This window comes from Podarcis vaucheri, assembly GCF_965113315.1.
Source record: "Podarcis vaucheri genome assembly, chromosome: 7".
Taxonomy (NCBI): Eukaryota; Metazoa; Chordata; class Lepidosauria; order Squamata; family Lacertidae; genus Podarcis; species Podarcis vaucheri.
In genome coordinates, this window is record NC_138765.1 from 1,140,148 (window position 1) to 1,165,100 (window position 24,953).

General features: G+C 54.9%; 2 protein-coding genes across 3 annotated transcripts; both read left to right on the forward strand.

The window, feature by feature from the left end:
• Positions 1–393: 393 nt before the first annotated feature.
• On the forward strand, positions 394–18,326 carry CCDC9 (coiled-coil domain containing 9). Of its 2 annotated transcripts, none has more exons than XM_082231124.1 (14): positions 394–538; positions 750–854; positions 3,487–3,645; positions 3,754–4,011; positions 4,091–4,174; positions 4,285–4,464; positions 5,424–5,623; positions 7,133–7,179; positions 9,369–9,510; positions 9,632–9,731; positions 11,483–11,852; positions 12,953–13,108; positions 13,208–13,272; positions 17,720–18,326. In XM_082231124.1, the coding sequence occupies exons 1-14, from the start codon at positions 536–538 to the stop codon at positions 17,738–17,740; spliced, it is 1,890 nt and encodes a 629-aa protein (XP_082087250.1). In that variant the 5' UTR covers positions 394–535; the 3' UTR covers positions 17,741–18,326. The 2 variants fall into 2 exon arrangements, with proteins under 2 accessions (XP_082087250.1, XP_082087251.1); XM_082231125.1 differs by having other exon boundaries at positions 4,288–4,464.
• A 997-nt stretch (positions 18,327–19,323) lies between these two features.
• Positions 19,324–23,883, forward strand: C5AR1 (complement C5a receptor 1). Its single transcript, XM_082229594.1, has 2 exons — positions 19,324–19,549; positions 22,343–23,883. Exon 2 carries the CDS (start codon positions 22,349–22,351, stop codon positions 23,453–23,455), a length of 1,107 nt encoding a protein of 368 aa, XP_082085720.1. The 5' UTR covers positions 19,324–19,549; positions 22,343–22,348; the 3' UTR covers positions 23,456–23,883.
• The last annotated feature ends 1,070 nt before the right edge of the window (positions 23,884–24,953 follow it).

The following is a 24,953-nucleotide window of genomic DNA, read 5'->3' on the forward strand; positions in this document are numbered from 1 at the left end:
GTTCCGGATGCGCCCCAGTCTGAGATTCCTGCCTTGCAGGGGGTTGGGATGGATGACCCTCGGGGTCCCCCTCCAACTCTCCTATTCTAAGGTTGCGAGGCCACTGAGGCTGCCCCGGGCCATTGCTCTGCGCCCGATCCGCCCACGATGGATGGACGGGCGCCGGTCCCAGGATCGCGGCTCCGAGGGAGAAGCTCCTCGCCCGGACCCAGCGCCTGCCGCCCCCCCAACCTCGCTATGGGGCTCCCCCCTCCGCACCCCACCAGCAGCTCCGAGCCTGGGCGCAAGGGAGGCGGAGGATCGCGCGCAGGAAGATGCGCGGCGCAGCCTCGGCGCCCTTCTGCGCAGCCGCCTGCGTGACCAGCCCCTCCCCCCGCCCGTGGGAAGGAAGCGGAAGAGGGACCCACGTGGGGGCGGGGAGGGCGGAGCGGCCGAGTTTCCGCGTCTCCCGGTGGGGGAGGGCGGCGAGGGAGGCAGCGCCCGGACGCCTGGGTTCCCCGGACGCCTGGGTTCCCCGGACGCCCCTTCGGGCGCGATGGTAAGGGGAGGAAGGGCGGCGGCGGGGGGGGGGAGGGAGCGGCGCCTTGGCCGCCGAGGCTCCTGCGGGCCGGACCGGCGCCTGTCCCGGGCCGGGGGCGCCTCCGCGTTGCCTGGTCCTGCCCGACGGGGCGCCCGCTCCGGGTCCGGGGGGCGCAGCAGCAGCAGGAGGAGGCGCCCCCTGATCTCTCTTTCTCTCCCCCCCCGCCCAGTCCGCTTCCTTGGACCTGAAGTCGAAGGAGGAGAAAGACGCCGAGCTGGACAAGCGGATCGAGGCCCTGCGGCGCAAGAACCAGGCGCTCATCAAGCGCTACCAGGTGGGTCGTGGAGACGCAGCCGCTGGATCCGGATTAAGGGGCCGCGCCGGGGCGGACAGGGGAGCCTGGCGCTCTGCACGTGCGCAGAGTCCCTCGGGCGGCTAATCCCGGGGGAGGAAGAGGCGTCGCCCGGCTAAGCGGCTTTGCGAGGCCCGGGCGCCTTTGCTTCGCGTGACCTTGCCAGGGGCGGCCAGCCAGACAGAGCTGGAAGGGGCATCCAGGGGTCCTGCAGCCGAACGCCCTGCCAGGGCACAGCTGCTGTGGTTGTGTCCGCCTCTTGGTGACCCCCTGGACCAGAGCACGCCAGGCCCTCCTGTCTTCCACTGCCTCCCGCAGATTGGTCAAACTCATGCTGGTAGCTTCCAGAACACTGTCCCACCATCTCGTCCTCTGCCGTCCCCTTCTCCTTGTGCCCTCCATCTTTCCCAACATCAGGGTCTTTTCCAGGGAGTCTTCTCTTCTCATGAGGTGGCCAAAGTCTTGGAGCCTCAGCTTCAGGATCTGTCCTTCCAGTGAGCACTCAGGGCTGATTTCCTTCAGAATGGATCATTTTGATCTTCTTTCAGTCCATGGGACTCTCCAGAGTCTCCTCCAGCACCAGAATTCAAAAGCATCCATTCTTCGGCGATCAGCCTTCTTTACGGTCCAGCTCTCACTTCCATATATCACTACAGTGGTACCTCAGGTTACATACGCTTCAGGTTACATACTGTCAGGGGTTCAGGAGCAGAGGCGAGGGCAAGGGAGGAAACAGAGAGCGAGGGGGAGGAGGCAGAAGAAAGGATGAGTGATGACGACGACCCGAGATCCCCGAGTCTTTCCAGTGAATCAGAAGATTCACAGAAAGGAGCACCAGTGGCCAGGGCAAGGGGGGAGACTAGGGGGACACCCCAGGAAGAAAGAGCCAGAGGGGACTCAGAGGGGAGCAGTTGGAGATAGGGACCAACGTCACCGCCAGAGAGTAGGAAAGAGGAAGAGCGCCAGGGAGCAAGCGCTGGCAGCTCGCAACAGGAGGGAGGGCACGAGTCAGGAGTGGCCACACCTTCATCGGGGAGCGAAGTGACGGTTAGACGGAAAGTGGAAGGTTGGGCGCGCGCGCCAAGTTCAAATGCACAGGAAGGTGGCGCAGTAGGCAGCCCGGAAAGGGAGCCAGGTCCTAAAGCCCGGCGCAAGGAGACAGGAGAGTCAGGGGGGTCAGCGTCAGAAGAATCCCGGAAGGAAGAGACCCAGGGGGGCAGAGGGACCCAGAGGAGAACTGTCAGGCGGAAAAGGTGGAGCAGGGCTAGGATATTAAGTTGGTGCGCAAGGGGCGGAGACTCAGACGGAGCTTCGCCGATCTAAGCATAAGACGTAGGGTTGCACGCAGCAGCTTGAGAATGGAGACTGTAACTCAATAAAGACTTTTATTTAACGATCGCTGGCTAGCGTGATCCTCTGTGAGCTAGGATCTGGAAGTAACCCTGACACATATGCTTCAGGTTACAGACTCTGTTAACCTAGAAATAGTACCTCCAGTTAAGAACTTTGCTTCAGGATGAGAACAGAAATCGTGTTCCAGCTGTGTGGCAGCAGCAAGAGGCCCCATTTGCTAAAGTGGTGCTTCAGGTTAAGAACAGATTCAGGTTAAAAACGGACCTCCGGAACGAATTAAGTCCTTAACCCGAGGTACCACTGTACCGCTCGGGCCTCTTTTTTTGCTCTTCAAGATATGGAAATCCTAATGGACTGTCCCGAAAGACCACTAATCAACGTCTCACCACCCTGAAAAGAAGTGACATGGTGGAGTGACACATGGTTCTGTCCCAGGCGTGGTAACACTTAACATATTTTTCACTCTATAAGACGCACCAGCCCACAAGGCGCACCTAGTTTCTGGAGGAGGAAAACAAGAAAAAAAATATTCTGAATCTCAGAAGCCAGAACAGCAAGAGGGATCGCTGTGCAGTGAAAGCAGCGATCCCTCTTGCTGTTCTGGCTTCAGGGATAGCTGCGCAGCCTGCATTCGCTCCATAAGATGCACACACATTTCCCCTTACTTTTTAGGAGGGAAAAGTGAGTCTTATAGAGCAAAAAATATGGTATGTTCTTAACCCAAGGTACCATTGTAGTGGGAAAACCACAGCTTTTACTATACGGACCTTTGTTGGCCAGGTGATGTCTCTGCTTTTTAGGATGCTGTCTAGGTTTGCCATCGCCTTTCTCCCAAGAAGCAGGCATCTTTTAATTTCGTGACTGCTGTCACCGTCTGCAGGGATCATGGAGCCCAAGAGAGTAAAATCTCTCACATTGCACAGCAGTCGCGCCTCAAGAATCCCTGGGGACGGGGACCGGGGCCCCTCTGCCCCAAGGCTTCCTGAGAAGGGGCGTCCACCACCTTCCAATATCATGGTGGGATCCAGCGGTCATATAGCCCAACCCCCTGCAGCGCAGGGAACACAGTTCAAGAACCGCTGGCCGGAAGGAGAGGCCACTGCCTTCCGGGGCAGCCCCTTCCCCATAGACTCTCCTTCTCTGCCACTGGAATTCATTGCCCCGAAGATGCAGCTGGGGGTCCCCCGAGAGGCCCCTGATTTCTTGGGGGGTGGGCTGCCTGCCTCCCCACCTGACGCACTTTTCTCTCCTCCTCCCCCAGGAGATAGAAGAAGACCGCAAGAAGGCTGAGCAGGAGGGCATTGCCGTGACGGGGGTCCATCATCGCCACCCCCGCTCTGCAGAGGGGGAGGGCCCAGAACGCCGGCGGGGGGAGCTGGACGCCCCCACCCTGACGGTGCAGGTCTTGCTGTCCCCAGAGGTGGGTGCTGTGCAGGGGGGGGGAGGCAGAAGGGTGGGGGGCGTGGCTGGGGAGGGGGGTCAATGGGGGCTCCCCCCTCACCCTTTTCCCAATTCTGTCTCCCTGCAGGAGAAGCGCCTGGTCAGCAGCGACAGGAAGCCCAGCCGCCCCGGCCCAGCCGCCCCCCGGGGCTCCGTCCGAGGCGCCCCCTACCCAGGCCCCCGCTCCCCACGGGCTGAGGGACCCCCGGAGCAGCCCCGATGGGAAGGGGCCGGCCCAGACGGCCCAGGGGCCAGCAGGCGAGGGGGAGGGCGAGGGGCCCGCGGACAGAGAGCAAGGGGCCGGGGGGGCCCCGCTGGCGACGCCGGGCCTGACCGGAGGTCCAAGGTGAGGGGTCTGGGGCCTAGGGAGGGGGGTGGGAAGCGGGGAGACCGGACCCCCCCTCTGAGCCCCTCTTTTTGGGCAGGAGTGGGAAGAGCGTCGCCGGCAAAACATTGAGAAGATGAACGAGGAGATGGAGAAGATTGCGGAGTACGAGCGCAGCCAGCGGGTGAGTCGGGGGTGGGGGTGGGGCTTGTGCTGCCGGGAGGTGGGGTCTGTATGGGGGCAAGAGTCTCTGGCCTGGCCTGGACCGGGGGGTCTCCCCCTCTCTCTTCCCAGCAGGACGGGGCCCAGGAGAAGAATCCCATCCGGAACTTCCTGGACGACCCACGGCGCAGCGGCGCCTTTGCCGAGACCGACCGGCGGGAGGGCAGCCGGCGCCACGTCCGCAACTGGGGGGGCGCCGACTTTGAGAAGGTCAAGACGGGCATGGAGCAGGGCAAGCAGTGGTCGCCCCCGGTATGTGGCCCAATTCTGCCGCAGAGTAACTTAAACACGTTGCAGGATTCCCCCAAAATAGACCAGAGGCCATTGCATTTCATCCAGCAGAGCTTTGCAGAATGGGCACAAATCCCGTACATTGAGGATTGGCCCTCTCCATCAGAAATCCACTTGCAGCAGACTTAATTTAACTTACCATAACTTATACGTAGTAAGTCTTAACACTAAGCATACTATGTGCAGTTGTAACTTGGTTCTCAAATGCTTTGGTACTTGTATGCTTTGGCTCCCAAATGCCGAACACCTGGACGTACCGTACTTTTCTGTGTATAAGACTTTTATTGAAAAAATACGTTCAAAATTGTGGGTCGCCTTATACACAGATACAATCTCCCACCATTTCCTCAATTTGGAGTCCCCCAAAATAGGGGGTCGTCTTATACATGGAGGTGTGTTATATACAGAAAAATACGGAAAGTGTTCCAGTTTTTGAACGTTTTTCAGAGGTCGAACGTCTGTTGCGGCTTTTGCAGGAGTGCAGGAAGCTCTTGCAGCCAATTGGAAGCTGTGCCTTGGTTTTCAAATGGCTTTGGGAGTCGAATGGACTCCTGGAACGGATTAATTTTGAGAACCAAGGTTCCACTATACGGAACACCATCCCAGAAGGAAAGGAGCTGCTGGCTGGTGGAGAAGATGTGTTTCTGCCCCAGGGATGAGGGTGTGCCGTGTGGCCCCCTGGCCCTCTGGGGCCCCCCTCCCTTCATTGGCCTCGGTGCCCCTGACCCCCCTTTGCAGCTCTCCTGGTTTTGGGGGCCGCATCCTTGCAGCAAGGGGTCCCTCCCCTGTCTGCTCCTCTTTGCCCTGGGTAGCTGAACCCCCTCATAGATCTTTAGAGTGGGGCCCCCAAGGGTCATCCAGCCCACCCCCGGGCAGCGCAGGGGTCCAACCTCGGCTTGAGAACTGGTTCTCCCTGGCAGGGTCGCGGTGGCGCCCGGCGCCGGGGGGTTCCGGTTGCATCCCCCTTGGACATGACGCTCTCCATGACGGGCCGGGAGCGCGCAGAGTACGTCCGGTGGAAGCAGGAGCGGGAGCAGATTGACCAGGAGCGGCTGGCCAGGCACCGCCAGCCCACGGGGGAGTGGCGCCGCGAGTGGGACGCCCAGAAGATGGAGGCCGCGTGAGTCGGGGGGCAGGGGGTGCGGGAGGAGGAGGCAGGGGGGCCTTGGGGCTTTCCGGGGGGGGGAGATTGGACTCATGCTTTCAGTGGGGGGACGGGACTGGGCGACCCTGGGCCCCACTCACTTGCAGAGCAGGGAATGCAGGGGGAGGGGCCCCCTTTATTTACTTGTTTCAGAAATTTATATTTAAAAAACAAAACTTCAAAGCAGTTTACAAAGCAATAAAATCATCCATAAAAAAAAAAAAAATCAGCAATGGTAATTTTAAACTGTTCGGCCAGAGTGGTGCATGCTCTGGTTATCTCCTGCTTGGACTACTGCCATGCGCTCTACATGGGGCTACCTTTGAAGGTGACCCAGAAACTGCAATTAATCCAGAATGTGGCAGCTAGACTGGTGACTGGGAGCGGCTGCCGAGACCACATAACACCAGTCCTGGAAGAGCTACATTGGCTCCCAGTATGTTTCTGAGCACAATTCAAAGTGTTGGTGCTGACATTTAAAGCCCTAAATGGCCTCAAAGGCCCAGTAGACCTGAAGGAGTGTCTCCACCCCCATCGTTCTGCCTGGACACTGAGGTCCAGCTCCGAGGGCCTTCTGGCGGTTCCCTCATTGCGAGAAGCCAAGTTACAGGGAACCAGGCAGAGGGCCTTCTCGGTGGTGGCACCTGCCCTGTGGAACGCCCTCCCACCAGATGTCGAGGAAATAAGCAACCACCTGACATTTAGAAGACATCTGAAGGCAGCCCTGTTTAGGGAAGTTTTTAATGTTTGATGTATTTATCATGATTTTAATATTCTCTTGGAAGCCACCCAGAGTGGCTGGGGAAACCCAGCTGGATGTTTGGGGTATTAATAATAAATTACTATTAATATTATTACTATAAACTCCTGAAACATTGGAGAAGGCAAAGAGGTTTCCTGGGGGTTTGCTTCCCCCTCATAGAACTGGAAGGGACCCCCCAAGGTCATCCAGCCCAACCCCTGGCATTGCAGCAACCAGGGCTGATCCTCAAGAAGGACACTGACCAACTGGAACGTGTCCAGAGGAGGGCAACCAAAATGGTCAAAGGCCTGGAAACGATGCCTTATGAGGAACGGCTAAGGGAGCTGGGCATGTTTAGCCTGGAGAAGAGGAGGTTAAGGGGTGATATGATAGCCATGTTCAAATATATAAAAGGATGTCACATAGAGGAGGGAGAAAGGTTGTTTTCTACTGCTCCAGAGAAGCGGACACGGAGCAATGGATCCAAACTACAAGAAATAAGATTCCACCTAAACATTAGGAAGAACTTCCTGACAGTAAGAGCTGTTTGACAGTGGAATTTGCTGCCCAGGAGTGTGGTGGAGTCTCCTACTTTGGAGGTCTTTAAGCAGAGGCTTGACAGCCATATGTCAGGAGTGCTCTGATGGTGTTTCCTGCTTGGCAGGGGGTTGGACTCGATGGCCCTTGTGGTCTCTTCCAACTCTATGATTCCTCACTGTCCTTTCCCTTTTCCCCTTTCCCAGGTTTAAAGAGGCTGCCAAGCCCAGCGGTCCAAGCGGCGGAAGGCATGGTAAGGAGGAGTTTTGAAGGGGCTTTGGGGAGACCCTCTGGGTGGGCTCCTGGGCGCAGACCCAAACGCAGCCCTCCTGCTTCCTTCCTTCCTCTCCTCCCACAGATTAGCCCAGGCAGCCGCCCCCCAAGCCCCCCATTTCCGGGCAGTTCCTGACTTGCCCGCTCTCTTACATATATTGCCCCCACCTTCCTGAACAACCCTTAAAACAAATTCTAACTATCCCAGAGTATCCTGGGGGGGGGGATCTTTGTGGGGGGGATAAGCAATAAGTTGGAGTTTCAAGTGGGTGTTCTTCAAATAAACAATAATGGTTTATTTTTAAAACAATGTAGTAAAATAAAAGTGGAGAAAACACCAGTTACATCAGAATTGCTATACTAGTTTATTTTACAGTGGTATATCTGGATGTGAACGGGATCCGTTCCGGAGCCCCGTTCGCATCCTGAAGCAAACGCTTTGTGCAGGTTGTGATTCGCCGCTTCCGTGCAAGTGTGTGATGTCATTTTGAGTGTCTGTGCATACGGGAGGGGTGAAACCTGGAAGTAACACTCTCTGTTACTTCCGGGTCGCCGCGGTGCGCAACCTGAAGCGGCTTAACCTGAAGTGACTTCAACCTGAGGTATGACTGTAATTCGTTTCACAGAGGTTTTGGCTTTTCAGTTTGGTTCTTTTCTGAGGCGGCACTTTCCTTCGGTTACCCAGCCCTTTAACAAATCCAACTCTGGAGGTATTTTCAGGAATAGTCTTCAGCAGGGGTCGGCAAGGTTTACCGGCCACGGAGATTGTCCTTGGGCTGGGCTGGTGCAGCGCAATGCTGGATATCACATCTGCGCATGTCCGCAGCGCCGGAAATCGCTTCTGTGCATGCCCAGATGCCAAAAGTCACACCTGCACAGAAGCGATTTTTGGCGTCTGGACACGCCCAGATGTGATTTCCGGTGCCGCTCAGCAAGTCCCTGCACCGCGCTGCGCCCGTTTAGCACAGCGCGTGGGGGAATTGCTGAGTGGGCGGCTCAGTTCGGGGGTGGCTCGTGGGCCGGTAAAATGGTCTTGACGGGCCACATCCGGCCCACAGTCCGCCCATTGCCGACCCCTTGTCTTAAGGGCTCACCCCCCCCTTCCTTCACTGGGTTTTGGAAGTCTCTTCCGGATCTTTTCCAGCTCCTCCTCCTCCCGTCTCTCAGTCTCCCAGCAGGATCTGGTCCTATTACTCCTGCAGGGACACTGCACTCAGTCCTCACTGTACCCTCTGAGTGGATGTTTTCTCCAGATCCAGCTCTCTCTTCCTCAGCGCTCTGTATGTTTCCTCCTGTCTCCTAACCTAACTCCCAACCTCAATTCCAACTCCCTCCACAATCACAACTCTCCCTCCAAACTCGGGCCTATATATGCCTTTCAACTGGTAGGATTCGTCAGGTAAAATGTGCTCTTTTTGTACCAGCTTGGAGTGTATGAAGGAAGCTTCCACTCCCCTGTCCCTTAATCCTTTTAAGACCTCTTTATTTATGGCAGAGGTCGGCAACCTTGGGCCCATGGGCCGGCCCCGAACTGAGCCATCTGTTCGGCGAGTCCCTGCGCGCTGCACTAAACCAGCGCGGTGTGGGGACTCCCTTCCGCTTCACCAGAAATCGCTTCTGCGCATGCCCAGACACCAGAAATCACATCTGTGCATGTCCACAGCGCTGGAAATCTCATCTGCGCATGCCCAGATGCCGAAAATTGCTTCTGCACGTGGCCAGCTGCTGGAAATCACGTCTCTGCATGTTTGCGGTGCCGCAAATCGCTTCTGTGCATGCCCAGGTGCTGAAAAGGCGCGATTTTTGGCATCTGGGCATGCGCAGATGCAATTTCCGGTGTTCCGCTGGTGTGGCCCATGGTGAATCTCGGCCGGAGTGATCCAGCCCATGCTCAGTAAGCCTTGCCAAGCCCTGATTTATGGTAACGGGTCTCCTCTAAACACACTTTATATTTCAGCCTGACTCCTCACCCTCCGCCACTCAACTGACTCTCTCCTTCCAAAGCCTCTCCTTTTAAGCCCTCCCTCCTGGAACCACGGCCAATCAGAGGCTGCCGTTCCTTAACCATTTGCTGGCAGGAAAAAAAAATAACCAGCTTTTCAGAGGCAGCCCTCCTGGCTGCTCTCTGCCCTCCTGCCCACCTGATTCCTTCCTTCCTCTTCCCCACAGATGAGCCCAGGCGGCCCCCCAAGCCCCCCACTTTCGGGCAGTTCCTGGCCGAGCCGCAGCCGGAGCGACGCAGGAAGGGCCGCGGCCGTGGAGGAGGAGGCAGGCGAGGAGGAGGGGGAGCGGGACCCCCCAAGCCCTACAGGTGAGGCTGGCCTCTGCGGAGATCAGTGGGGCAGACCCCTGACCCCCTGATTCTCCCCCTGGGGGTGGGGGGTGGCACCTCTGTCGGGGCAAGTCTTAACTGCGGGTCTCTCTCCTGCCAGCATGCATGATGATCGCTGGGAGGAGCAGGAGGAGCAGCCGGCGGCGGGGGCGGATCGAGCCCCAGAGCAGGAGAAGCCAGGCAGGGCTGCTGCCCAGCAGGTCAGATGGGAGCGGAGGGTTTTTTTTGGGGGGGTGGGGTCTTGGTCTTCCACCGGCTTCCCCTAAAGGGTGGGTCTCAAACTCTTTTCTCTGGGCCCCCCTTTCAGAATAAGAATCCGATGGCATCTTAAGAGTTGGGAGGGGCAGCCAGGGTGTCATTCAGTCCAGCCCCCCCCCGGCAAGAATCACAGCTGAAGAACCATAGATTTGGGGTTCCAAGTGCCATCTAGTCTGTGTCAGGAGCTCAGCCTACACGCGAGTAGGACCCTGGCATGCCCAACTGGCATCTTCTCTCCCTCCTGTTTGATCGTTCGGGAGCTTCACAAGCTTTCTTCAGCCCGAACATCACAGCGACCGATGCCAACCGACACCGGCACACTTAAGTATCCGCAGAGTTTGCGCAGCATTCATGACAGACTCTCCGCAACTCAGCATTTTGGCTAATCTACTTTATTTACATGTAAACACACACGGAGCGCCGCAGCACGGCTCCCCGTCTCTAGCATCAAAGAGAGAGAACAAAGGACAATAGTCCCACTTTGCGGGACACAGGAACACAAACATCCTGTCTCCGTCACTTCCCACTCTGTGGAGTCAAAACATATACCGTCATGTGAAAGACAACAATCCCATGACTGCAATCACGGAGCAGGAATACTAACAGTCTGACCCCCCACAATACACTTGCAGTGCTCATATCCACAAGGTTGGCGCTGAACGCAGTGTTCCACGATTGTGCCACACCAACCTTTTAATAAGAAATACATCAGGAAAGACAACTAGAATTGTCCTCAGATTAATAATAATAATAATAATAATATCACTTGATGCATTTTGAAAAAATGGCTATCCACGTCTTGCAAATACAAAAAATTGTTTTTATAGTATATAGTCATACCTTGGTTTCTGAACAGCTTAGTTCCCGAACGTTTTGGCTCCCGAGCGCCGCAAAAACCCAGAAGCGACTCTTCCGGTTTGCAAACTCTTTTTGGAAGCCAAACGTCTGACTGGCCTTCTGACTGGCTGCAGGAGCTTCCTGCAGCCAATCAGAAGCCACGCTTTGGTTTCTGAACGTTTTGGAAGTTGAGTGGACTTCCGGAATGGATTCTGTTTGACTTCTGAGGTAGGACTGTAGACTACACTGCACTGAAACGCTTCAATGTTTCTCTGCTTGACCTTGACTCTTCCTGCTGCGCACTTGGAGAACCACTGTCCTAAAGCGAGAAGGACATCTCCTGATTGTCGTCGCTGCCCCTAAGCAGCACTGGACCAGGGAATGACAGGGCTGTAGGGGCTGGGAGGGACCCCAAGGTATCATCTAGTCCCCCCCCCTGCAAGGCAGGAATCTCAGCTGAAGCATCCGTGGCTGATGGCCGTCCAATCGCCACTTAAATGCCTCTGAGGAGGGAAAGAGTCCAATAATAATAATAATAATTTACTATTTGTACCTGTGCATCTGGCTGGCTTTCCCCTTCCACCACCATCAGCTGTTACCCTCAGAAAGTTCTTTCTAATCTTGAATCAGAATCTTGCCATTTCTGCCCTGAATGCTTTAGTGAAGCTTCCTGCATTGGAAGGGGTTGGAATGGATGACCTCTGGGGGTCCCTTTGCAGCTCTACAGTTCTGTGCTTTACACATTTGAAGCCATGGGTTTGGGTCCTGCCTTGGCTTCCGTGCCTCTCTTGTGTGGTTCTTTGAAGGGTTTGGCCTTCGCCCGCTGACCCCTGGCCTTGTCTGTCTTCTTCTGCAGGCGGGGGCCCCCGCCTCCCCCAGCGCCGGGGAGAAGGAGGAAGAGGAGGAGGAGGAAGACCAGTGGGAGGACGTCAGCGAGGGAGAGGAGGAGGAGGAGGCCGAAGGCAGCGGCAGCCAGCCAGAGGAGGAGGAAGGGCCCGGCTTGCCCCCCCGGCCCCCGGGGCGAAACGGACAGCTCTCTCTGACCATGCCTGCCCCCCAGGCAGAGACCCCCAGCGCAGAGGGGAAGCCGCTCACCCCCTTCTCGCCGGCCGAGGGTTACTGCCCCGTCTCCGACTGGGGAGAGGAGATGGAGCTCAGCTCGCCCCGGGCGAACCCCCCCAAGAACCCCCTGGCCGCCCCTGGGGAGGGGCCGCCCCCCACGGCAGGTGAGGAGCGAAGCGGGGTGGCGTGGGGGTCTGGCTCAGGGGTCCTGGCTCCCAAGCGCTGCTGTTACCATGGGTCAGAACCAGGGTGGATTTGATTTCAACCATTTACCGTATTTTTCGCTCTATATGACGCACCAGACCACAAGACGCACCTAGTTTTTGGAGGAGGAAAATAAGGGGGGGGGAATCTGAATCTCAGAAGCCAGAACAGCAAGAGGGATCGCTGTGCAGCGAAAGCAGCGATCCCTCTTATTGTTCTGGCTTCTGGGATAGCTGCGCAGCCTGCATTCGCTCCATAAGACGCACACACATTTCCCCTTACTTTTTAGGAGGGAAAAGTGAGTCTTATAGAGCAAAAAATACGGTAAATCACAATTTGAATCACTAGTCAGTAAGACTTGATTTAAATCATTTTTTTTATAGAAAGACTCGTTCTTGCTGGTATAATTTTAACATTTACAACCAGAGGAAGGTTTCATTTTTGGAATAATAAATTCTCAGAGTCGTTTTTACAGTTATATTAAAAATGACTGATTTGGTTCTACTATTAGAAATACCTTGATAGATAATTATGAAATTGTTGTGAGGTTTCATAAGTTAACTGGTTATATCTGGACAACTTTTCTGCTGTACTTGATTGGAAAGAGAAAGATAATCATTTCCTTAATGACAATTTAAACAATTTATTTAACTAAAGCAATAACATTATAGCATATGTATCCATGTTTGTTAACTGATGTGGTTTAACAAAACAAAAAAAAAAACAGGCTGAGTTTTAGCACACATGAAAAACTTAAATTCTTATTTCCTATTGAATAGCCTTTGGACTATAATGGAACTTAAATAGAAAACTATCTTTAGAAAGATTTTTCCTCCAGAAGCATTTTATTTTAAAAATCCAATTTAAATTAAATAAATCAAAGTTAAATTTTAAAAGTCAGATTTTTTTGTTTTGTTTATAAATCACTGATTTTTATCCACCCAGGTCAGAACTCGGTTTGGGTCCTGCCAGCGCATAAAGTAACTGAGGGGGGGTGGGAAATCCTCTCTCTCCCCCCCCCATCTTCTGCTGCTACATCATCTTCCTTCTCTTTCTGCAGGAACAAAGCCCCCAGACCCTCCAACTGAGCAGGGCTCCCCTCCAGCGGAAGGGGCGGCCCCTCCTGGCCCCATAGCGGCCCCCCCGGCTGTGGCGAGAGAGGAGAAGGAAGAGGAGGGCCCGGAAGTCGTGGCTGCCCAGGAGCCTGGAGAGCCAGGTGCTGGGAGGGGCAAGGGAGGACCCCCCCAGGCCCCCCTCTCTGCCAGACCTGCCCCTCCCTCGGGGACTGAAGCCCTCTTTCTTCTCCCCCCCCCAGGCGCTGCCACGGAGCAGGACCCAGCGGCTGCGTCCGGCGCGGTGGAGATCACCGGTTTCCAGCGGGTGCGTTTCTGTAAGCTGCCCCCCCGCGGGCTCTAGCGGGCGCCCTCCCTGCGGGGCGGCCCTGGCATGGGGCGCGAGGACCTCTCTGTCTCCCTGCACTGGCTCTGCGGCGCCACCTCCTGGCTGCTCCCTCTTCTCGCCCCTTGCATGCGCCTGTCCTCCTCTCTGCATGGCCGGCCGGACCCCTCCGCCCCACTTCCTGGCAGCAGGGGCTCTCTGGGGTTTCAGGCCGGGGGGTGGTCTCTCCCAGCCCCACCCGGAAATGCCGTGGTTGAGGGTCAAACTACAGACTTTCTGCCTGCGGGGAAGCAGCTCTGCCCCAAATGATGATGATGATGATGATGAGAATAAATTTTTATTTATACCCCACCCTTCCTGGTTCAGGAAACCGGGCTCAGGGTGGCTAACAACAAATTTAAAACACTTAATTGATGCTGCAAAAAAAAAAAAACCAGCATAAAATACAGTATAAAGCATAAATAACAATAAAATAAAAAATCAGTTTAGGGGGAAAATCCATCCAGTAAACATTCGATGATCCCCAGGGCTATCTGGCTAAATTAGTCCCCCTTGGGCCAGCGAGGAGACCAGGGGAGAATTAGCTGTGGGATCCCAGAGCGGGGAATCTTCACAAAAAGGGGTAGCCCCGTGGGTTGTTGTTATAGGGGTCTGCATCAGCCTCCTCTCTGGGCCCCCCAGGGCAGGGCCCCCCATTGGCACAGCTGAGCAGCTAGGGGGGGGCGTTCCCGAAGGGGCTTTTGTTGTGCAGTATTTATTTCATTTCTATACCGCTTTATGTTTTTAAGAAAAATCTCAAAGTGGTTTGCAGCATATTGAAACGTCAATAAAAACAATCCAGAATCAAACATTTCCAAAAAAAGGTCAAATATACAGTGGTACCTTGGGTTACATGGACTTCAGGTTACAGACTCCGCTAACCCAGAAATAGTGCTTCAGGTTAAGAACTTTGCTTCAGGATGAGAACAGAAATTGTGCTCCGGCGGCGTGGCAGCAGCAGGAGGTCCCATTAGCTAAAATGGTGCTTCAGTTTAAGAACAGTTTCAGGTTAAGAACGGACCTCCGGAACAAATTAAGTACTTAACCCGAGGTACCACTGTAGAATATACAGTCAAAGCAACATAACTAACAGAAAACCAAAATATTATCTAAAATTAAAATAAAACATTGTAAAGGAGGTCAGCTGCAGAATACATATTTGACGCAAACAAAGTTAACAAAAAAACAAACTGAAACTTTTTTTAAAAAAAAAACATTGCTAAGTGAAGTCAGATATAAAATGCACATTTAAAACGGCATAATGAACAAGAGAATAAAATATTATTGTAAGCATTTCCCCTCCAAACGAGGAGGATTTTGATCCTTCTCCTCCCTGGCAACATTCAACTGACCTGGGAAATGGGCGCAGCTGCCTTTCTGCTGGGCCAGGAATGCAGGGATCGGGGCAAGACCCCCATGTCCCAAGAGAGAGGAGAGTTTTCCCCTTCAGAAGACATCTGAAGGCAGCCCAGTTTAGGGAAGTTTTTAATGTTTGATGAATTATTGTATTTTAACATTTTGTTGGAAGCCGCCCAGAGTGGCTGGGGAAGCTCAGCCAGATGAGCAGGGTATAAATATTATTATATTTATTCTCCCCCCCCCCCGAGCCCACAGGTGCGAAGAGGGTGGCCAGAGCTGGTGGGAGTGAGTCGGGGTCCAAAGTGAGGAGGGGCTGCGGTTCTGGGAAAGAAGGGAAGGAGGCTGGAGAGTCTCTGTAGGAATTCCCCCAGCCCTTCCCTGGTGGAATCCTGGCCACTTCCCTCCATGGAAATATTGTGCAATTATTCAAAGTAGGGGGGGGAGAGTAGATTCTTCAGACACACAAATAGGAAACCACATTCAGGAATCACATTTATTTCTATTAACTTATTCCTTGCCTTTTTCTCCAAGGAGCTGGAGGTGGATTCTCCCCCCCCATTTAACCCCCCCCCACGACCCTGCGAAGTGGGTTGGGCCAGAGGCAGTAACTGGACCAAAGTCACACCCCATGAGCTTCCTGGCTGGGGGGGGATTTGAATTTTGGTTTTCCAGATCCTACCCTGACACTTGGAAAAGGGGGGGGGGGCTGGCCAGAAGCCTGTTTTTTTGGGGGGGGCCTTGGTGTGTCCCAAGGGCTCTGAGCATCTTCATGGAATCACAGAATTGTAGAGTTGGCAGGGATACCCAGGGGTCATCTAGCCCAACCCGCTGCCAAATCCAGGTCTCCGCCAACCTTTTAGCATGGCGGCCTTGGCATCGCGGGAACTGGGGGGAGACGGGTATGGTTGGCTGCCGGCCCCCGTGGCTCTTACGCTCTGCGCCCCACAGTCAGAAGGAGCAAGGCCAGGGTGGGTGGAAATCAATGATTTCTTTTACAAAATATTTTTTTTTAAAAAAATAGGATTTTTTAAAATTTAAATTGGATTTTTAAAATAAACTGCTTTGGGAGGGAAAATCTTTCTAAAGGTAGTTTTCTATTTAAGTTACATTCGAGTCCAAAGATTCATCAGGAAATAAGGATTTGTTTTAAATTTTTCATGGGTGCTAAAACTCAGTCTAAGTTGTTGTTTTTTAAAATTAAAATAAAAATTAGCCACATCGGTTAACAAACATGGATCAACATGCTATAATGTTATTGTTTTAGTTAAATAAATTGTTATTAAGGAAATGATTATTTTTTTCTCCTTCCAATCAAGTACAGCAGAAAAGTTGTCCAAATATCAACAGTTAACTTATGACACCTCACCATAATCCCATAATTATCTGTCAAGGTATTTCTAGTAGTAGAACCAAATCAGTAATTTTGGATATAACTGTAAAAACCACTGTGAAAATTTATTATTCCAAAAGTCAAACCTGGTTTTAAATATTAAGATTATACCAGCAGGAATGAGTCTTTCTGTTAAAAAAAAAAAGATTTAAATTGCGTCTTACTGACTAGAGATTTAAATCATGTCTTACTGACTAGTGATTCAAATCGTGATTTAAATCGATTTGATTTAAATCAAATCCACCCTGAGCGATGCTTCCGAAGACCCGTTACTGGAAGCTGCAGGAAGGGCAAGTGTTGCTCTCGTGGTCGGATCCTGCCCGCAGGTTTCCCATTGGGGCATCTGATTGGCCAGGATGGGAACAGAAGGCTGGCCGGACTCTTCTGATGTGCTAATGGAGCCTCCAGCTCCAGGGGCAGTCTATCTCCATGGGGAATTAGCCCCTGCCAGGGCTGCCAGCTGGGCCAAGGGCAGGGCCTGATCCTGCAAGCTGTTCTTCAGGGCAGGAGCTATGTACAGCTGCCGGTTGGGGCAAGTCCGTGTCTGTTTCTCTGCTTCCGTTTGCCGCATTAAACCTTTTCTCTTTCTCTCTGGCGCTTCTCTTTGGGCTTTTCTCCTCTTCTGTGCATGCAGCCCCCACCGCCTTGGGGTGACCCCCCCCCCCAGGTTCTCTGTCTCAGGAATTGCCAGCTGGCTTGATTCATGGGCTGTGGCAGAGAGGAGACCCCCTCCAGTAGGAGTTTCTTTGCGGGTGGGGGGGAGAGAGCAAAGGGATGTTTGGGAAGGGGCAGGCAGTGGCCTTGGGCCTGATGGGCCGTCCCTCTCCTCAGCTGCAGTTCCGGCATTGTGGGGGTTGGGCTGGATGACCCCCCGGTGTCCCACCCAGCCCTGCAATTCCATGTTTCTTCAGCTGTGCAGTTGAAAGGGGGATGCTGCCCTCTGCTGGGAAAGCAGGGCACTGCAAGACAAGCCCATTCAGATCATCTTTATTAGCTTGCAGGAGGATAATGCTAATAAGAATAATAAATTTATTATTTATACCCCACCCATCTGACTGGCTTTCCCCAGCCACTCTGGGTGGCTCCCAACAGAATTAATGATAATACTTTTTTACCTGGGAGGAGGAAGTGGCCACTGTCTCTCCCTCCCACACCTTCCTTGTACCTGAATTTCAAGAGTACCGTATTTTTCGCTCTATAGGACGCACCGGACCATAGGATGGGGAGAACAGGGGGAAATAATTTTTTTCCTTGTTCTCCCCCTCTAAAACAAGGTGCGTTCAAGGTGTATTCACTTCTTCGCTCCATAGGACGCACACACATTTCCCCTTATTTTTGAAATACGGTATTTCATTAGTCACTTTTGGAGTGGGCTTGCTTATTTTGGGCCCGCCCCAGATCAAAACAAAGCCCAAACTCCCAGCGAGACTAAAATGTGTGTTGAATTTCAAGACAAGAGTCAAGAAACACCAAACGGGGGGCTGGTGTGTTTTTTTTTATGGGTCGCTTCCTCTCCACTTCTCTGCCTGGCTCACCTGCGCCCAGGTGTGTGTGTGTGCATGTCGGGGGGGTCTCAGGTGGGACCTGTCCTCCCCCCCTGCTTGTGACTGACTCTCTTTCCCTCCCGCCCCCCCCCCCCAGGAGCAGACGGAGGAGGCCTGAAGTCCAGGAGGACATTCCCTGTCGCTCTGTTCACCCCGGGTTGTGGGGCAAGTCCTGAGAGTTCGGAGCCAGAGCAGCTTCCTCCATGGAGGGGGTGGGATCTGCACACCCCCCCCCCCCGTAATCTGCCTGCTTGGACCACTCCTTTGCACAGCCTCCAATACAATGAGTGGGGGAACGCCAGCCCCCGCCCCGCCCTGCTCCAATGCCTTTTGCTGCTGTTCACGCAAGTCACCTGGCAGGTGGGGAAAGTGCCCCCCCCAGCTGCATGTGAGGCTCTTGCTGACCCCTGCCAGATGAGGCACATTTTTCAAGGGGGGGGGAGACTTTGCTTTGTGCCCCTTGCAGTCCCTGTCGTCATCGTCCCCCTTCTGTGCATCGCTCTTTTATGCCGTTTCCAGGATTGGGGGGCTCTGAGGGTGGGGAGAGCAAGGCCCCCAATCTGGTAGGGGGGAGCGGCGGCAGCAGCAGCAGCTCCTTGTGTTGGGAGGGGCTGCCCCCTCTGCTGGGGTGAGGGCTGTCTGTGGGGCTGCCCCATATCATGTGCAAGCGAAAGGGTTTCCTGTCAATAAAGCCTTTCCCGCGACTTTCTGCCTTGTCCTCCCTTGCTAGAGTGAATGGGGGGGGGGTGTTTTCTCAGGAGGAGGGGTCTTCCTCTCCAGGGGGTGGGGTGGGGGGGTCGCCGGATGCCTTGGGCTGGATTCAGCGTGCCCTCCTTTTAAATAGTTGGGACTGTATCTCTTGGGCAGGAAAATTTAGGGTGAGAATCTCCCCAAGTTTGGCTATGGGCTTGCTGGCCACTCTGCAAGGTCCAGCCCCCTATTTCCCCCTTGAGAGGGGCTGGAAGGTGCCCACCCAGCTGCTGGGTCTGGAGGCAACTTGCCCTTGCCCCCCCCCAGTGGTAGAGTGGATCTGAGCATGGAGGTTCTTGCTGCAGGTGGGCAACCCCCCCAAGCCCCCCCTCTCCTGACCCACCAAGGGAGATAACAGCACAGTAGAAGGCTAATGGCAACAATTAATTCACAGAACCGTAGAGTCGGAAGGGACCCCAAGGGCCATCTAGACCCACCCTCTCTTGCAGGAATCTCAGCTAAAGCATCCCAGAGAGATTGGCCCCCCAGCCTCTGCTTAGACGCCTCCCAGGAAGGAGAGGCCACCGCTGTCCCATCAGAAAGTTCTTCCTGATGTTGAGTCGGAATCCCCTTCCTTGTGACTTGAAGCCGCGGGTTCGAGTCCTGCCCTCCCGAGCAGGAGAAAACGAGCTTCCTCCCTCTTCCAGCCCTTGGGATATTTGAGGAAGGCTAGCATTTCTCCTCTTTTCTAAACATCCCCAACTGCCTCAGCCTTTCCTCATAAGGCTCGCCTTGCAGACCCTTCGCCATCAATTGAAACGCTGATGGAAATCGCGTAAGGGAAGAGATAAGCTTGTGAGAGCAGCTTTTCGAAGACGCTCTTTTCGGAGAATCGCTGCCTCTTCCTGCGCTCCTCTTAGCCCCCCCCCCCAGGTAATTCCACCGTGCCCCCCCCAGGGAACCGCTATCTGCCCCCCCCCCCGCCCCGCCCTGGAAGTCCCTATAAAGATCCGGAGCGAGGACTGGCGCCGTCACAGCAGATGGAGGCGCAGCGCCCGGGCGTCGTCTGAAGGCTCGTCGGGGAGAGAAACTGAGGCAGCGAGCGAAATTTAGCAAATTTCCTAAACCAGACCCCGACTTCCTCTTTCGGGCGGTATAAACGGGGAGGGAGCCGGTCAGCAGCAGCCGCCCCAGAAGCAGGAGAGAGGGAGCGGCTGCCTGGTTCTTGCTCCGCAGGGTGAGTGTGTGGGAGATCGCCCCCCCAAACCCGGTCACCCCAGAGGGAAGCGGGCAGAGCTGCCTGGGATCGGAGCGGTGCTGGCGAAGGGCTCCTGCGCGCAAGCAGAGAGCAGAGATGGCAGTCTGCCGTGGGGGGGGGGGGAGCTGGGAGAGGCGTGTTTAGCGGAGGGGCTCCCGCTGCTGCACCCCATCTAGCTTTGCACCTGGTGCTATCCCCCCCCCAAAAAAAGGACCTATTGGGAGTGATTTGGCTCCGGATAGTTCGCGACGCTCTCCCTTGTCGGGCCAGGAGCTGCTGCCCCCTGACCCTAGTGAACCCCCCCAAAACAGGTTGTATCGCAATGCGGGGGGGGGGGAGCCGCTGCTCCTCCCTCCCCCCCTCCCCAGCTGGGTTTGGGTGCTTCTCACCCCCTTTATGTCTGATGCCTTTGGGCGTTTCTTGGGAGGAATGGGGTCCTGCAGGGGATGATGAAGATGATGATGATGATGATGAAGATGAAAGGAGCTGCCGGCGTGCCACAATTGCAGGGTCCCGGGTTGCCCCCCCCCCCCCCAAATCTAGTAGGCTGCCAAAGTCCCCAGAAGACCCTGCTCTCTTCTTCTCCTCTGCCCGCCTGCTTCCGGGTCACACGATTCTGCTGCAAGACCAGATTGGGCAATGCACCCCCGGCAAAGGCGACTTCGCCTCGCGCCCGTTTCTCTGCCCCCTCCCCACCTGCTCTCCGGTAATGGGAGCGTCTCGCAGGATCTAGGGTGCAGGGGAACAGGGGGAGCCCAGGAGAGCCCGGCTGGGTTGGGGGCTGGCATAGGAGAGAGGGAGGGAGGGAGGGAGGGAGGGAGGGAGGGGGCAAAAGGGGAAGAGAGAGAAAGGGCGGAGGAAGGGTGGAAGTTGTGACACTGGGGCTCAATGCCTCGTAGCGCAGCTTACTGGCACCTGCCAAAGGTTCCCATCTGGCTTCTGCGGAAGGAGGCATAGAATGCAGCCACCCAAAATCAAGCCTGGTACCTTCTAGCCAAAGGTGCAATACGACTAATATTGGAATATTTTTTTAATCAAAAAAATCTACACTCTGGGTCTCTGATTCTCTGGCCGGCCTCGCGGGGTTGTCGTGGCGATTAACGCGCTGCCCCCCGGAGCTCCTTGAGGAGAAAATGCCAGAGGGATTCGAGGGCAGACTTGCACCTCCCCGGCCTGCGCTTGGCATCATTGGCACACGCGGGACCCCCGCCCTCTCCTGGTCTCCAGCAGCTCCGCTCACAGCTTTCCAAACAAGCCGCGCCTCGTTCCCGGAACTTGGGCTGCCCGTTTTTCTGTGCAGCCGCGAGGATACTCTCAGGTGCCTGCGCTTCTCTAGCCGGGGACGGTGTCTGTGAAATCCCAGGAGCCCTCAATGCCAGCTCCCCTCCCTCCTTCCCGCTGCACTTGACGCTTCTGAGGAGGCGCCTCCAGGCAGGAGCAAAATCGCTCTTCCGTCCTTCTTTCCTGCGCGCGAGGGTTTTCCTGGCTCTGGGACCTTCGGGGCGAAGCGGGGCTGGAGGGCGAGGATGGGGGGGCTTGGACTGGGAGGAAGGAGGCAGCTCCGGGCGTTGCCTTGGCGGGGAAGAGAACAAGGCTTAATTTGCGGGCGGCATGTCTGGTTTGCGGGCCAAAAGGCAACGCGGTTGGGGTCTCTCTCGCTGTTCACACCCGGACAGACAGACGGGAAGCAATCCTTGAGTTATAGGAGTCCCGGAAGAAACCAGCCTTAGACGCGGTGCCCCCTGAAGCAGCTTCAATCGATTTCATATCAGAATTTGCCAGAGAATAAGACCGCGGAGTCCAAACGGGTTCGGGCTTCTCCAGGGTCTCGTTTTTGTCCATCCGTTCCCCGCTCCCAAAGGGTCATGTGGTCCGACCCTCTGCCCAGAGATGGACTCGCAGAAGCCCCAAGAGATGGTCATCTGACCTCGGCTGCCTTATAGTCTCTTCAGCTTATGTTGTATTTTATCATTGCGTCCCGAAGCTTCACGAGTAAAATTTGCAAGATTCCCCCCCCCCTTCTGTTTAGGGGTAGAATGGCTCTCTTTGCTTTTATTGCAAAAAACAAATAAATGTAAGTTTCTTACCCAGCACCTAAAATAGTCCAGCGCTGTACAGAACACGACCTTAACAATGACGCCACGATCTTCATCATAAAGAACAAATGTGTTGTGCAATTAACTGCAATGACAACTAATACAAACTGAAATAAAAAAATTCCTTCCAGTAGCACCTTAAAGACCAACTAAGTTAGTTCTTGGTATGAGCTTTCGTGTGCATGCACACTTCTTCAGATTTTTGTTTAAACTCCTTGGCGGCTGCAACCGGGAGCTGTTCCCAAACGCTGGTCTATTAATCTGTGTTTGATTTTACTTGTGTGAACCGCCTTGAGTCCCGGCCTGGGGAAAACACACACACACACACACACACACACACACAAAATTTAGGGCCACTTGCATAATCAGAGCTTTGGGCAAATGTTCTCTCGCTCTGTAGATGTTCGTGTGTGCAAAGGTAAGCTTTTGGGGACCAGGCTGGTGCACTGCGGGGGGGGGGCGGGCGGACCAGATGACACTGGGATCCCCCAATCTAGGATTCTGTGGTTCTTCAGCTGCGATTCCTGCGTTGTAGGGGGTTGGACTGGATGGCCGCTGGGGGTCCCTTTCAGTTCTACAGTTCCATGATTTCTAAGAGCCGACTCCCTTGCCTAGGCTAGAGACGACTCCCGCCTCCGGCCCTGACTCCTCTCTCCCGCCTGTCTGCCCCCCGCAGGACGCCATGGGCTCAGTGATGGACGACTTCAGGGACTTCTACTCGGAGTACAATGATTCCGACCCGGACCCCTCCGACGCGGGCCCCCTGGTGCTGGAGGAGCCCGGCCTGAGCCCGCTCCTGTGGGTGGCGCTGAGCGTCTACGTGCTGGTCTTCGTGGTGGGCGTGCTGGGCAACGGCGCGGTGGTCTGGGTGGTGGGCTTCCAGATGCGGCGCACCGTCAACACCACCTGGTTCCTCAACCTGGCCGTGGCCGACCTGCTCTGCTGCCTGGCGCTGCCCTTCCTGGCCGCGCCGCTCGCCGCCGACCACCGCTGGGCGCTGGGCGACTTCGCCTGCAAGCTCTTCCCCTCGCTCATCATCCTCAACATGTTCGCCAGCGTCAACCTGCTGGTCCTCATCAGCCTCGACCGCTGCTGCCTGGTGCTGAGGCCCGTCTGGTGCCAGAACCACCGCTCGGTGCGCCTGGCCTGGGGCTCTTGCGCCCTGGCCTGGCTGCTGGCGCTGGCGCTCACGGCGCCCACCTTCTTCTCCCGCCGCCTCGTCACGCAGTTCCAGAGGAGCCTGTGCAGCACCAACTACGCCGCTTTCCCCGGAGGTCCCCGCGTGGCCGAGGTCTCCGTGGCTTCCACGCGCTTCGCGCTGGCCTTCGCGCTCCCGCTGGTGGTCATCTGCGCGTGCTACGGGCTGCTCCTGCGCCGGGTGCGCAGCTCCCGTTTCGGGCAGCGCTCGCAGAAGACCCTCAAGGTGGTCCTGGTGGTGGTGGTGGGCTTCTTCGTCTGCTGGGGGCCCTACCACGTGGCCGGCCTCATCCAGGCCTCCCAGCCCCACTACACTGAGCTCAGCCGCTCCTTGAACACGGCGGACCCCCTGATCGTGGGCTTGGCCTACGTCAACAGCTGCATCAACCCGGTCATCTACGTCCTCGCCGGCCACGACTTCCAGAGCAAGATGCGCCGCTCCGTCAAGGCGCTCCTGCGCAACGTCTTCAGCGAGGAGTCCGCGCTCGGACACTCCCTCGCCGACGGCCACGCGGGGACGCGAGACACGTGCGCCGCCGCCACGGAGGACCGCAGCGACCCCAGCGACCGCAGCGCCAGCACCGTCGTGTGAGGAGGGGCCACCACAAAGGAGACCCTGCTGGGGCGCTCTGTCTGCGCAACGCCCCTCCTCTTCCTTGCTTAGCTCTGGGAGGGGGCCAGCCCCACCCCAGCAGTCTCTGCAGGCTCCTCGACCCCTGAGACCATTTGCACCGCCCCCCTCACTGGGGAACTCCCTGCCCATAGACATCAAGCAGGCGGCCTTTCCTGTGCTCCTTTCAGCGCCTGCGAAAAACATTCTGCTCAGACAAGCCGACCCAGAAGCGTAGAGAGTCGAGGTGGATTTTAACCTGTTGGAGTATTTAAACTTTTGTATGGTTTAAAGTACTGTTGTACATTTTTCTCAGTTTTCTTATCTTTTTGTAAGCTGCTTTGAGGCGTTTTTAAAAAAAAACAATCAAGCCATGCATGCACATTATGAAATAAAATAACTGCAATAGATTTACCAAGCCATCCTCCTCCTTTTTTTCATAGAATCATAGAATCCTAGAGTTGGAAGAGACCACCAGGGCCATCGAGTCCAACCCCCTGCCAAGCAGGAAACACCATCAGAGCACTCCTGACATATGGTTGTCAAGCCTCTGCTTAAAGACCTCCAAAGTAGGAGACTCCACCACACTCCTTGGCAGCAAATTCCACTGTCAAACAGCTCTTACTGTCAGGAAGTTCTTCCTAATGTTTAGGGGGAATCTTCTTTCTTGTAGTTTGGATCCATTGCTCCGTGTCCGCTTCTCTGGAGCAGCAGAAAACAACATTTCTCCCTCCTCTATGTGACATCCTTTTATATATTTGAACATGGCTATCATATCACCCCTTAACCTCCTCTTCTCCAGGCTAAACATGCCCAGCTCCCTTAGCCGTTCCTCATAAGGCATCGTTTCCAGGCCTTTGACCATTTTGGTTGCCCTCCTCTGGACACGTTCCAGTTTTTGTGCGCTCTCTTTCCACAGTTCAAACCTTGCTCAACTATGTGTGAAGAGACAAACAAAATTACAAAAAGAGGGAACCAAAGGAGCCATAATAAGTGATACAGGAAAACCTTTCAAGAGAAGTGTGTGTGTGTGTGTGTGTGTGTGTTCAGACCAGGTGACTCCAAGGGATGGGAGGGGCAACCCCTTTGATGCCTCCCCAGTTTGCCTAGTGATGCCCAGAGGAAACTTTATTTTTGTGGGAATGTTGTGGATAGGAGGAGAGGATATATTGATTTAGTAGTATGTTTCCTCTCTCACGCTAGTGAGTCAGTAGTAGAGTATATTCCCCTGTATATTGCAGGGAGCTGGTTGGTAGAATCGCTTGAATCTCTTTACTTAAGCAATCTAATCTGGCTTGTGCAGATTGGGTTTGTTCCTGGTAAGTCCCCAGGGACGCGGACTTATAAAAAATATTGGGGGGCCCCGGGAAAGCTCATGAATAATAAATAAGCTCATGAATATGCAAATAAAGTGGTGCCGCCTCCTCGTGAGCGAATAGGGGAGAGCGTGCTGCGCCTATTAATCAGCTCCGGAACAGCT

What these genes read in the sequence shown, in the direction of transcription:
- C5AR1 (XM_082229594.1), top strand. Translation starts at nt 22,349, where the DNA reads ATGGGCTCAGTGATGGACGACTTCAGGGACTTCTACTCGGAGTACAAT.
- CCDC9 (XM_082231124.1), top strand. An exon ending in GGGGCCGCCCCCCACGGCAG is followed by an intron (nt 11,853 to 12,952) that starts GTGAGGAGCGAA and finishes CTCTTTCTGCAG; the next exon opens with GAACAAAGCCCCCAGACCCT. An exon ending in CCAGGAGCCTGGAGAGCCAG is followed by an intron (nt 13,109 to 13,207) that starts GTGCTGGGAGGG and finishes TCCCCCCCCCAG; the next exon opens with GCGCTGCCACGGAGCAGGAC.